This window comes from Primulina eburnea, chromosome 3 (assembly GCF_022965805.1).
Source record: "Primulina eburnea isolate SZY01 chromosome 3, ASM2296580v1, whole genome shotgun sequence".
Lineage (NCBI taxonomy): Eukaryota > Viridiplantae > Streptophyta > Magnoliopsida > Lamiales > Gesneriaceae > Primulina > Primulina eburnea.
This window is the reverse complement of record NC_133103.1, coordinates 1,869,152-1,883,017: the sequence shown is the minus strand read 5'-3', so window position 1 is coordinate 1,883,017 and position 13,866 is coordinate 1,869,152. Positions and strand designations below refer to the sequence as shown.

The 13,866-nt window shown below is 37.6% G+C and overlaps 1 protein-coding gene across 1 annotated transcript; it reads left to right on the top strand.

Annotated features, from left to right (window-relative positions):
• Positions 1-1,164: 1,164 nt before the first annotated feature.
• LOC140825208 (subtilisin-like protease) lies at positions 1,165-3,587 on the top strand. The gene has a single exon (XM_073186844.1). It carries the CDS (start codon positions 1,290-1,292, stop codon positions 3,519-3,521), a length of 2,232 nt encoding a protein of 743 aa, XP_073042945.1. The 5' UTR covers positions 1,165-1,289; the 3' UTR covers positions 3,522-3,587.
• Positions 3,588-13,866: the final 10,279 nt, after the last annotated feature.

Here is a 13,866-nt window from a genome sequence, read left to right as displayed (position 1 = left end):
ATAAATAATAATTAGTCAATGGATTAATAATAATTGATTAATAATAATTAACTAATTACATAAAAAGAAGACAAAGTGTCATTAGAATATAATTTTAATGAGGATAATAGAGGAAATTCACAATTCAATTGGTATATTTATATAGATATAGATATAATATATATATATATATATATAGGTTTGTACGTGTTTTCACACACATTAAGAAAGTATTTGAAAGGTAAATTTTTTAAAAAATAATTCTTTTTTCTCCTTACTTAATGGATGTTTTAATTGAATAATAAATTGTTGGAAAGTAAATTAAATAGGGATAGATGAGTAAAAGAGTAGGGAAAATAATATTATTTTACGGAAATTGGACTACATGAATGAGACGAATGTTAAAGGAAATTTGGCCTAAATATGAGACATATGGAGTATTTGCCATCGAAAATTGCTAAACTCCATTTATTATAAATGTTTGTTCCGTTCTTGTAATAAAAAAAATAACAATATGAGGTTCACAACTAGTTATTGTAATTTTTATTACTTTAACAAAAATAATATGTATATCAAGTCAAAGATATTGAAGCGAGGTACAATGTTAATAAATTAGATAATATATTTTAAAAAAATACGGCAAGTTAGCAGAAACATTATTTGAACACGTAAACAGACAACTGTTTCAGATTGTTCTTTTATAGCAAGAAATACTAATGAAGAAATAAATTATAGATACGATGAGATGTTAGAAAATTGAAAGGAAATCGGCAAGTTAATGTTTTGTCGAATGAAGAAAAGAACTTGTGGCACCACAGAATCTTACAAGGCCACAAAGAAAACGACATTGATGAGGCTTTATAAAAATCAATAATTTGAACTAATTTCTCATAATTTAGTGACAAAAACCTAAAAGTCGCGATCCTTACGTAAGCGATCCCTTACAGCAAAAACAAAAAACAAAAAAATGAATGAAACTCGGATTTGAGAGGCATATTACAAGTTTACGCGTGTTTAATAGAAAAAAATACTACCAAGTAATAGAGATATTTTGTTTTTTTACGTTGACCAACTATTTATTTAAGGTCGTATTTTACCAATTTCCCCCAAGGTAATATAGTGAGCTTGGTTGCTGTGGACAAGGTCTCGGGTTTGAGTCTCGAAAAATAGAAAATACGTGTATCAATAGAGGTTAATTCTCATATAATGAGTGTGAGTTGAGCTGGCCAGCATTGTTGGCCTATATAAACAAGTCCACATTTTCACTATTCTACACCATAAAACAAACTTCGACCACTAATTAATAAATTATGAAGTTAGGCTCATTGCTGCTAATGGGTTTTCATCCCTTTCTAATTTTCATTTCATTACACAGTCTCAGCTCAGTTGTTACATCAACAAATCTTGATGTCCAAAGCGACAATTTACAAACGTACATTGTTCATGTTGAGCCACAATCACAAGATCTGCAGACATGGTACAATTCATTTGTACCATCAAATCCAGAAACCTCAGCAAGAAAATCGAGAATTATATACTTCTACAACAATGTGTTGTCAGGTTTTGCTGCTAAATTATCAGCAGATGATTTGAAAACCATGCGACAGAAGGATGGATTCGTTTCGGCACGGCCGGAACGTGTTATCCCTCTGCACACGACTCACTCACCCAACTTCTTGGGATTGAATCAGAACTTGGGATTTTGGGAAAGCTCAAATTATGGGAAGGGTATCATTATCGGAGTTTTGGACACCGGAGTATTTCCTGATCACCCGTCATTCAGCGACAAAGGGATGCCGCCTCCACCTAGTAGGTGGAAGGGCATGTGTGAGTTCAATTTCACAGCCTGTAACAACAAGATTATTGGAGCTAGATATTTCAGGAATGGGGATGGAACCCCGTTGGATCAAGACGGGCACGGCACACATACTGCTAGCACAGCTGCTGGAGCTTTTGTCGAAGGTGCCGACATTTTCGGGAATGCCAATGGCACGGCCGCTGGAATGGCACCTCTTGCTCATCTGGCGATTTACAAAGTATGTGGCACTATCGGGTGTACAGAGAGTGACATTCTTGCTGCCATGGATGTGGCAATTGATGATGGCGTGGACATTCTTTCGCTGTCTCTTGGTGGTGAGTCCTTTCCCTTCTATGAAGATAGCATCGCGCTTGGCGCGTATAGTGCAATGGAGAAGGGGATTTTTGTCAGCTGTGCTGCAGGGAATTCGGGCCCGTTCAATAAATCTTTGTCGAATGAGGCGCCATGGATCCTGACGGTTGGTGCGAGTTCAACTGACAGGAAAATAAGAGCGACCCTAGTGCTTGGAAACAAGGAGGAATTGGATGGGGAATCGGCTTTTCAGCCAAAAGATTTCCCTGGAACCGCATTGCCCCTTGTTTACCCTGGCGCTAATGCCAGCGATCCGATGGCACGATTTTGCAGCACGTCCTCGTTGAACCCCGATGATGTCAGAGGAAAAGTTGTGTTGTGTGAAGTTGGTGGCGGAAGTACAAGAATTCGCAAAGGAATAGCCGTCAAAAACGCCAGTGGCGCGGCCATGGTTCTTATGAATCAAGAATACATGGGATACACCACCAGCGCGGAAGCCCATGTTCTTCCGGCTATACACATCAGTTATGCAGATGGGCTCAAAGTAAAAGCCTATCTGAATTCAACTTCTACCCCTGTCTCCACTATCTTGTATAAAAGAACTATAATCGGAGATAACAATGCTCCATTTGTTGCCGGGTTTTCATCAAGGGGACCTAGCCTGGCCAGCCCTGGAATTCTCAAACCCGATATCATCGGCCCTGGCTTAAATATCCTTGCGGCATGGCCTTCCTCTGTCGAAAACAACACGAACACCAAATTAACATTCAACATGGTCTCAGGGACCTCTATGTCTTGTCCGCATTTGAGTGGCGTCGCGGCCTTGTTAAAAAACGCGCATCCTGATTGGTCACCTGCAGCCATCAAATCCGCTATAATGACCAGTTCTGATCAAGTAAACCTTGCAGGCATCAGTATCGAGGATCAAACCCTTCACCCTGCTGACATATTCGCCACGGGTGCAGGCCATGTCAATCCCGCAAAAGCAAATGATCCAGGATTGGTTTACGACATCCATCCTGATGAATACATTCCATACCTGTGTGGCCTGAATTACACGAGTCGGCAAGTTGGCGTCATCCTTCAACGCAAGGTCAATTGCCTAGACAAATCCAGTATATCGGAAGCACAACTAAACTACCCATCATTCTCCATTGTTCTCGGATCGGATCCTCAGATATATACTAGGACGATCACTAACGTAGGCGAGGCTAACTCATCCTTTGCCTTGGAGATTGTTTCGCCTCCCGGTGTTGATGTATCTGTTGAACCAAGTGTCCTGAGTTTCTCGGAACTGAATAAAAAATTGACTTACAACACGAAGTTTAGCCGATCAAAAGATCAGGTTGACAGTGTTCTTTCTCAAGGATTCCTGAATTGGAAATCTACTAAGTATTCAGTCCGGAGTCCGATAGCAGTTGTATTTGAATGAGAGGGAAGAAATCATGGAGCTTTTCAAATCATCTGCATCCAATCCAATAAGTGGATTTTAGATGGATTTTATATACCTCGGAATTGAAGGAATTTGGAATCCTTTGAATTAACTGAGCCAGCGTAATCAAAATTTAGAAGAAGATTTTCAAATTTTATTATAATTTTTCGATGGAAAATTGCTACAAACCTCACTCATTCTGTCTCTGTAATGAAATTATTCGAAAAACAAAAAACATTCTTAAACTTGACGATATGTTTAAAAACATTCTCAAATGATAAAGTTTGCATAAATTTTAAAATCGTCCTATACATTTATTTTCGATTCCCATACAACTTAATTTTTTTGAGTATCCTATATATATAATTGTTCTCAATAGAAGTGGAGTGAGTTGAGGGGTTGGCACATTTGTATCTCCTTATATAATGACAACACGTTATTTCTCATTCGATACAGATATTTAAACTTGCACTGCATTATTTACATTCATAAAATCCATTGCCACTCACAATCTGGCACTATTTATAGTAAGAACCTCATATTGGATACACAGATGCATATAATAATTTAACAACAACATGGGGGCCTAAGAATCTTACAAGAATAAAGATTTAAGAGATCTTAATAGAAAAGCTTCTTCAAGAATAGGCTCATTCATAACTGGTGTTGCCCAAATTCTTTTCTTTATTGACAATAGGATATTTTGATGATTCAAGCTCTTAATGATAAAATATCTAGTATTATTCAATTCAGCCCTCTTTATTTTTTTTGAAGTTCCCACTCCATTGTAAGAATTCAGTTGATCTTCTGCCCCTGAGTGAGAGGCTTCCTCGTTTAATTTACCTCTTGGACTTGCTGCCAAAGGTATTCAAAAGATTTAAATATAAAAAGTTTATCAAGTAAACTTAAGAATTAAGATCACAAACTGATGTAAGCATGTACAAAAAAGTATCATTCGAACATCCAATTTTGTTATGTGTGTGTTTGTATATATGTACAATTTTGTTATGCTGCCCCATCAACCGTGCTCACCTTTGTGCTCACTAATGAGGTCACACTCACATATTAGATCCACAATTCGGGTTAGTTTTGGATTAGTTTTACTTCTAGTGTTCGTTTCTTAAACATTAGATTTACATTTCCTGGTATATATGCTACTATATTTTCATAAGTCATCACTACATTCAGCAGCCAAACGAGATCAAAACTGCACAAAAAGGATGGTTCGATGTGTTAACAAAACTGTCACTTTCAGATGAAAAATGTGTCTGAAATAAGAGCAAAGCAGCACCGGGTGCTTGGTCTGATGCACATTTCTTGCAGGCACGCAAAAATCTTTCACCGGTAGAACAAGGACAGAAAAGAGATCTTGTTAAGCAACTTCTTGTGATAGCATACAGTTTATGAAAATCTATACCCATGCCATTGGACAAGATTATAATAAACACATATCGGCATATTATCTTTTACAGAAGCCATAAAAGTGATTGAAATGCAGCATAGCAAGTCAAAAGGCCATCAATATAGTCTATATATGTATGTGCATATACATACACATGTGTGTGCGTGCTTGCATTACATATAACAAAAGCCAAATGGTTGAAATAGAGGAATGTGTCAAGTGTTCTTTGTAAATATGAAGCACCTCTAAAGCTTATAGGGAAGTTTTACAAAATTGCGGTTACACATGCTATGTTTCTATGGAGCTCAATGTTGGGGGCTCTGAACCGAGTGAACGAGTAGAAGATGGAAGACAGAAGTCACAGAGACGAGGATGTTAAGGTAAATGTGCTGATATACGAGTATGGACAAGATAAAAAAACAGTCCAAAATTCCAACACGTACAACTTCAAAAACAGTCCAAAATTAAATAAACCCAAAACTGCCGTTCCCGATCGGTCCACAACAGTCTGCATTGAACTTCACTGTTGAAACCCCAGAAAAGATGGAACGAAACATGCTCCCCGTTACAATGGTTTATTTCATCTTATCCATGTGGGCATTGCTCTCATGATAGGATGGATGACCATATATAGGACCCACTTTTTTTTTGAAATTGTATATATGACAAGATCTTACTCGTTGAAATGAAATGAGGGTAATGTCACATAGATAGGATCTCATGTCAAATTTCACTTTAGTTCATCGATAATGAAAAAAAATTATAAACAATATCGCGTGTGCATAATATTAATAAATAATAATGAAAAACGAAAAGAAAACAGCAATTACACACGAGAATGCATGCCCGTACAAATAAGTATCAGAAGCCCAAAAGACCCACCTTCTTAGAGCAACTTCTTGTGATAGCATACTTCTTGTTAACCAACCGACTTTTTGACGTATTGATCTAGTTTGAATTTGATTATAGAGAATTGTAAGTTCCTAATTTCGTAATTAATTTAGCTGTTGATGCTCATAAATTACTAAAAATTTCATAAAGAAGACACAATAAAAGAAAGAAGGGATTTGGAAGATTATTGAAATGCTCATAGATAAAGTAAGGGGAAATTGCTCATAAATCCCCAAACCCAAACTTAACTTGTCCCTAACTCCCTAGCCATCAAAAACTTTCTTTTAACTCCCTAAACCTATAAAATTGACAAAACTACCCTTATTCTCTATTTTCTTTTAATTGATCCTCCGCGCTTCAGAAATGGTATCAGAGCTTATAAAAAGCCCCGAGCCTCTATCGTGTGATCTGACACGAAGCACGACTCTCCGTAGGGGATAACCTTGCTCTGATACAGAGATGAGGTTAGCAAACTGATAGGTACCTTTTGGGGTGTCACCCTGTGATTGATCCTTGGATCCCTCATCTCCTGATGCAAAAGGTGGAGCTCTGAGTTGGGGCACTGACCCAGAAATGGTATCAGAGCATGGTTAATTTATTTCAAACACGAAAATTTTATTATTACTAGTAACTAAATGTATGAGAAGGAGAATTTCGAAAGAATTATGAATCCGAACCTTAGTTCGAGAAAAATAATTTACAAGAATTATTCCAATACTTTGGAATATACACAAGTTCATCTAACTATTGTTAGATATCAGAAACAGGAGAACAAAGGTATGTTCCAATGGTGACCATCAAGTTATGGTACAAATCTGATGGAAACATCAGACATATGACAGTATATGTCATATATCAAGAAATGAAAGGATTTAGGTATCCCCGAAATCATTTCAATCTCTATTCCAGAAACATTAGTTTCCGAATAGATCTATTCAGATGTTCTATAAAACATCTGCAACAACTCATGGAATCAGGGAATTTATCTCCTGATGAAAGACAGCAGTGTTTGCAAAACCTTGCATACACAAAAGGTAGACTCTTACAGGCAGAAAAGACCAGATCTTCAATGATCTGTTAAATATGCCGGGAACTACCATCCAGTTCGAAATCGAACTTATTTCCCTGGAAATAATTCAATTAGAACAAGAATTACAGCGAAGTACATGCTTCACTGAATCCAGAACAAAAGGTATGCGTTTACGAGGACTAAAGAACCGTAAAAACATACTTCAAAATCTACTCAGAAGAAATTCTTCAGAGAACAATGGATCTGTGTAAACAGAAGATCTACGAAGGGAAGCAACAGCACCCTCAGGTAAAAATTTATGTTTCAGAATAATAAATTTCTGGAGATAGTACCAGACTCCTCTAAGCTCTCTCTGGATCTTAGAGAAATACAGAAAACGGTACAAAATTATGGCAATATGCTATATTATGCACCTCAAAGGATTGAAAAGGTCCTAGAGAAACAAGAAGAAATTCTTGAGATCTTAAAGGATATTCAAACAAGAATACAGAAACTAGAACAACAGCCAAGTTCTAGTAGAAGAACTTCAGGAGGTTGGCTACCACCGTCCTTTGGTACCGAACCTTTGTTACATCAACAAGGGAAGGCCAGAGTGGTGTCAAAACCCTTAACTGAAGAAGAAAAGATGATCAATCTAATCAAGTCTGTCTCAGAAAAGAAATTGATCTGATGACAACTTTAGAAAGGATTGGTTTGGAGGATCTACAAGAACTTGCGGAATCTTTCGCAAATCTCAAAGTGGTAGATCTAAAGATGAATACAGCAGTAGGTGAAACACTACCTGCAATAACCTGGTCATCTTCTCAGGAACCACCAAGGGAAAGTATGGGATCTCATAATGTAAATATGAGAGAATCTCAAACTGATTTCCATACAGGTGGAGGATCACACCCAGCGGGAACAAGGGCAAGGAGAACTCAAATTCCTTTGCACCAAACACCCTATGGGAAAACTGTTTTAGATCCTATACATCCTTACGGGGTTATGCTTAACCTTGATGTATTGGACTTCAAAAACAGAGAAGATCTCATAGACGATTGGACATCCGCTATGAGGATTGCAGCGGGAACACTTGATCTCAACAAAGAAGGATTCATTAAACTTTTGGAAATGAGTCTTATGGGATCAGTAAAAATTGCTTGGGACATGACTTCACCAGACATGAAAGAGTCAGTCCTAATGGGGGAATCTCTTAGTGAGATCGCTGGAAAAATGGCTACCCTATTCAAAGCACACTTTATAGGGGTAGACTATTTCAACAGTCAAGATACAGAGAAGAAGAAAAAATATACTCAAGCTCTGTATAGTCTGGAATTACATGATATATGTTTGGTAGATGAATACATTATGCTATTCACCAAATATAGATGGAATTCAGGAGTCGAAGAAGATATAGCTATGCAGCTTTTCTTCGCAAAAATGCCAAGTCCTTGGAGAGAAATGCTCATAAGGGAATACGTACCTGGTAATCCAGATACATTGGCAAGAAGAGCCTCTTTCCTCAAAGGAAAATTGGCAGAATGGTGTCACATGGCAGCATTACAAAAGAATTACAAACGACTAAGGGGTATCAACAAAAGAACTCCTTTGTGTTGTAAGGAAAATGATCTTCCAACAATTATTGGAAGTAAACCACAGAAGCATAAAAGGAAGCGTTTTAGGACTCATCCTTATGCACGAAGTGGAAGAAGTTCTTGGAAACCAAGAACCGTATGGTCTAGACAGAAAGCCAGATCTTATAAATCTGGACAAAGAAGCGGACCATCGAGAAGTAGGATATCATCCCAGGCATCAAGTTCATCTCGAAGCACAGGAAGAACACCTACAAAGAAAACTTTCAGAAGAGCTCATACTAGAGCCAATGAAAGTTTCAAGGATTGTAATTGCTGGACATGTGGAGCAAGAGGTCATATCTCGACCAATTGTCCAGAAAATGAGAAAAGAGGTATTAAACGTTTTGATCCTACTCCGGATATTGAAGAAGCAGTTTATTACCAAGATCTCATTCAAGTATACCAATTTGAGGACATTGCCTCAGATGAGAGTATATATGAAGAAGAGGAAGTCTTAAGTCAGGAAGAATCTGATGGAACAGAATCGGAATCTGACTGAAGACGAGGTGTTTCGACACGAAACACATGAAGATTTGTCTGGGTTTTTTAGCCAGACAACAATATCTCATAACATGGTTCAAAGAATCATGAGAGAAAATCCGAGTCTACAGAGATATCAAGGTTTCTCTGCAGGACAGGTAGAAAAGTTCTTAGGAAGTCTTGGCCTAAGAAACAGAAAGCATCATCTAATCTATAAAGTTTCTAGAAGGGAAATGGCAATCCCAATAGAACTTACAGGAAATAGAATGGAGATGCAGTTAATTCCTTCCGAAGAAATAAAGGAGGAATTACAAAAACTCAAGATAGAAGTAGCAAGGACTATGTCCTGGATTCATATAGGAGCAATCCAGATTATGATAAAAGCTACTTTCAAAGAAGGGATAGATTCACCAATTGATATCGCCATATGCGATAAAAGAATGGGGAATCTACAAGATTCAGTACTGGGAACGATCTCAGGAAACCTCTGTGCGGGAAAAATTGTAGGAGTAATCTATCCAAGGATAGCCTACAACCTGGCAGATCGAGATTTCAGCCGAGCCTTGACATTACATCAGAACTTCAAGGAAAAAAGGTTGATGAAGGAAGGCAATAGACCATATTCTATTACCTATCAGATTTCATATGCTCTATCTAATACACATCATTCTGAATTGTTTATTAGAAACGAGTTTATTGAAATACCTGAGATATTTGGAAAAGTTGCGCAGGCAATTTATCCAGAAAGAATTGAGTTTCCTTTAATACAGGAAACAGATATCCAGATCCAAGACAAACCGATTCTACAGAGAAATCAAAGTCTTAGACTGGAACCAAGAAGACTATCTTTTCAAGGAGATAGAATTACAAGTTACAGATGGGATAAAAAGCCTGTCATAGAAACCCAACAGGAGTTGAAAAGTTTTTCCACAATAGGAAAGCTCAGATGCCCAGAAGGTTGGAAGGAAGTAGAAATAGTATTTGATATTACAAAACAAAGGAATCAATTTCCTTGTAATTCAATATACTATTTGGAACAACCGATGATAGGAACTTACCAAGGACTGATTAATATCGGAGAATTGGAGGTTCATATTCAAGGAATTCCAGGAAAAGAATCAGAACGATTGATTCTTGGGCTAGAGTTTCTCGAGGAACATAAACCTTGGAAACGTCTAGAGTATGGAATGGAGTTTATGGCAGAAGATAAAATGTGGAAAATCCAATGACCACAAGTCCATTCTCCATATACATTCCAGTAGGAATGTTGTATGAACAATATAAGGCAGAATACTTTGCTGCATATATTGATTCAGGTGCTGGAATATGTACAGCAAAACGAGGAGTTTTTCCAAGTAATTTGGAAGAAGAGTTACCCAAGATTGCTGGAAGAGATTTTTCCAGAAGAATCTTAATCTTATGTAAAGGGATTAAGATGACTGAAATCATGATTGGCGGTGCTGGACAAACACCTTGGTACAAGGTAAAGACACCACCAATTTATTTTCATGATACAGGAGCTGACATATTGTTAGGAAATAATTTCCTACAGATGTTCAAGTCCTATACACAAGAAAATGAGACTAGAAGATTAGTGTTCACAACACCATGTGCCCACAAAATCATAGTCCAGAGACTTAGGGAGGCATTTTACAGAAAATTGCCAATCCAGTTTCGCAGCAAGCGTGGTGATTCAGGAAAACTTCTGAACCCAAAAATGAAGGATTCAAGACGGTTTGGAGAAACAATGCTCCAGTTAAGAGCAGATAAAGAACTCCAACCAGAAGATATAGAATGCCTTAAGATAACTCTACACACAAATGAAGTAGAGTTTGAATCTAAGGTATCACTGGAAGATGTCAAGAAGAGGATCAAAGAAAATTATAACGAAGATCCCTTGGCATGGTGGGACAGAAATCAACTCAGGGCTTGCCTTAAGATCAAGGAAGGCAAAGAGTATGAATTTGTCCGTTGTAAACCCATCCCAATGAACATCATTGATCAGAGGGATATGCAGATTATAATCAAGGAACATTTGGACCTTGGATTAATCAAAGCAGGTATGTCACCATATAGCAGTCCAGGTTTTCTGGTAAGAAACCATGGTGAAATTAAACGAGGAAAACCCAGATTGGTTATTAATTATCAAGAAATTAATAAGATTCTGGAGTTTGATGGGTATTTTATACCTAGTAGAGAACACTTGATTAGTTGCATTCGCAATGCCAAGATATTCTCTAAATTTGATTGCAAGTCTGGATTCTATCAGATTCGGATGCAGGAAGAAAGCAAGAAATTCACAGCTTTCTCCACACCTCAAGGACATTATATTTGGGAAGTATTATCAATGGGATTGGCTAACTCACCCCAAATATTTCAAAGAAAGATGGATAATCTTTTCAAAGATTATTTCAAGTTTATGTTTGTTTACATCGACGATGTTTTAATAGCATCCAAAGATATGAATGAACATGTTAAACATTTGGAGATTTTCTCTAATGTTTGCAAGAAAGAAGGACTGGTTTTATCTGAAAAGAAAGCAGTCATTGCTACAAGAAAGATTGAATTCCTCGGAATTGAAATCGATGAATCAGGAATAATTCTGCAAGAACACATAGTAGAAAAGGTGCAGAATTTTCCAGAGAATCTCAAAGACAAGAAACAACTTCAAAGTTTTTTAGGGGTTGTTAATTTTGCTGGGATGTTTATTAAAAACCTAGCAAAACACAGGAAGGTGTTCAGTCCATTATTGAAAAAGGATGCTAGATTTATATGGACAGACGAACACACAAAGGGACTTATCCATTTAAAGAAGGTTTGCAAAAATCTTCCAAAGATGGCTATTCCTCAAGACGAGGATGATCTGGTATTATATACCGATGCCAGTGATCATTGGTGGGCTGCAGTATTAACAAAGCTCACACCAGATGGAGAACAACCATGCAGATATTGTAGTGGGTTATTCTCAGATGCAGAAGCCATAAGATGGCATATCAACGAAAAGGAATTTTATGCAGTAAAGAGGGCTTTTGAAAAATGGCCGTTATTTTTACTTGCAAAGAAATTCACTTTGAAAGTTGATAACACTCAAGTCAAAGCCTTTTTGAGGAATAGAATTGAGTCTAAACCAGAGAAGGCTAGATTATTACGATGGCAAGCTTTATGTCAAAATTATATTTTTGATATTATGATAATAAAATCTCATGAAAATATTCTTGCAGATTTTTTAACAAGAGATGGACAGCATTGACATTGATGCTATTATCAAGATGCAGAGGCATTTGAGGGAACACCTTGAAATGCTTCAAACCGAGTTCAACAAGTTAGCTGTTAACGCAGAAGTTGTGGGAAGGCTACAACAAGCTGATAAGAGAATTGTCTCTGATCGAATTACAGGATGTTTACAGGCATATACTCAGTTATGGTCTGTAACGCAAAGGCCTATCCTCCAGGGCATTGAGAGACCACTGGTTTCTCAAATGGAGAGTTTTCGAGTACAGGACTCTATACCTGTAGCGGGGGATTCAAATACCCCTTGCACAAGTGTTAAGTCGGGATCATCACGAGATGAGTCGGCTGAAACAAAAATTGAGACTCCTGATCCTTATCTTGAGTCCTCAAGTCAACCCTTCACCTCGGGGATTGAAGAGGGAGAGATCAACCTTAGGCCTCGTATTGACAAAGGCAAAGCTAAGGTTGGTACTAATGAAGGTGTAATTTCTCCATTCCAGGTTTATCAGCAGAATTGGGAGAAATTAAAAACACGTATTGGCATTAACCCAGCTACAAATAGGGTTGATGTTTCGGGAAAATATCCAAGGGTATGGATGAAACCTAATTCATATCCCAAGGAGGTTAAAGCTTGGTATGAATTTGGGGCTCTTGCCTCAGTTTATACTACATCACCCAGCTTTCCGGAGATTTCATGTTTACCAAAATGGATCCAGGAAGCTGTTCACGAAACTTGGGCAAATAATGATTATTTGTCCAGAGGAGATATTCTGGAGTTGTATTTTTTCAGTGCAGCACCAGAACCAGCAGGGAAAGGCACACATGAAGCCTTTCATTTCATCAAGCTAAGGAGGCCAGATTTAAATGTCCAGAAATTCATCAAAGACCCTCCGACAGAAGAAACACCCCTGGTGTCTTCAATTACCGAAGAAGATATTTCTACCAGAAGAGCTTGGGGTATTTGGGTCTGTCTCACTGAGATGGACAAAGTCAAGTTTCCGTTCAAATTCTACAATCATTCGGTGAACGGATCATTCCTGTTGAATACCATGACAGGAAAAACAACAAGTTTCGCAGAAGATTTATTTGAAAAGAAAAGAAATCTTTTGTGGAACAGCAAGCTACCGGCAAGCAAAGAGACTCGCCGAAAGTTCTGTAATATGGCACACATAGGAAGATGGTCGGAAAACATCTGCCCTGAATGCCAAATACAGAAAGAACCAGAGTTCGGTAAAGGTTTCAAACCGAGATCTGATCGGAAGCATTTTACCGAAGCAAGGACAAGTGGGGAAGGACCACATGCACATTTTCCTCGAGGATACAAAAAATCAAAGATTCCTCGACAAAATTAAAAGAGACATGTGACCCTCCATTACAAAAGCAAGATCACTACCATATGAGTGATAGAAACAGGACAACCACTAATCAGTGGTAAAAGACAAATGGACCACCAATAACAAATGGTGGATGACTCAGCAAGCATTGGATACCCATCTAAAAGGAATCCAATGAATAAAAAATTAACTGGTCCCGAAAAATTCATCCATAAATAAGGACAGAATGAAAACCAGTTAACACACCAGAATCAAAACTTAAAAATGTATCGAGTATATTTGAAAGTTTTGAAAAGAAGGATATCATACAAGAGGAAAGAGGCAGAAGCTCTAAAATGGTTAGTAAATCATTTTAAAGAGTATA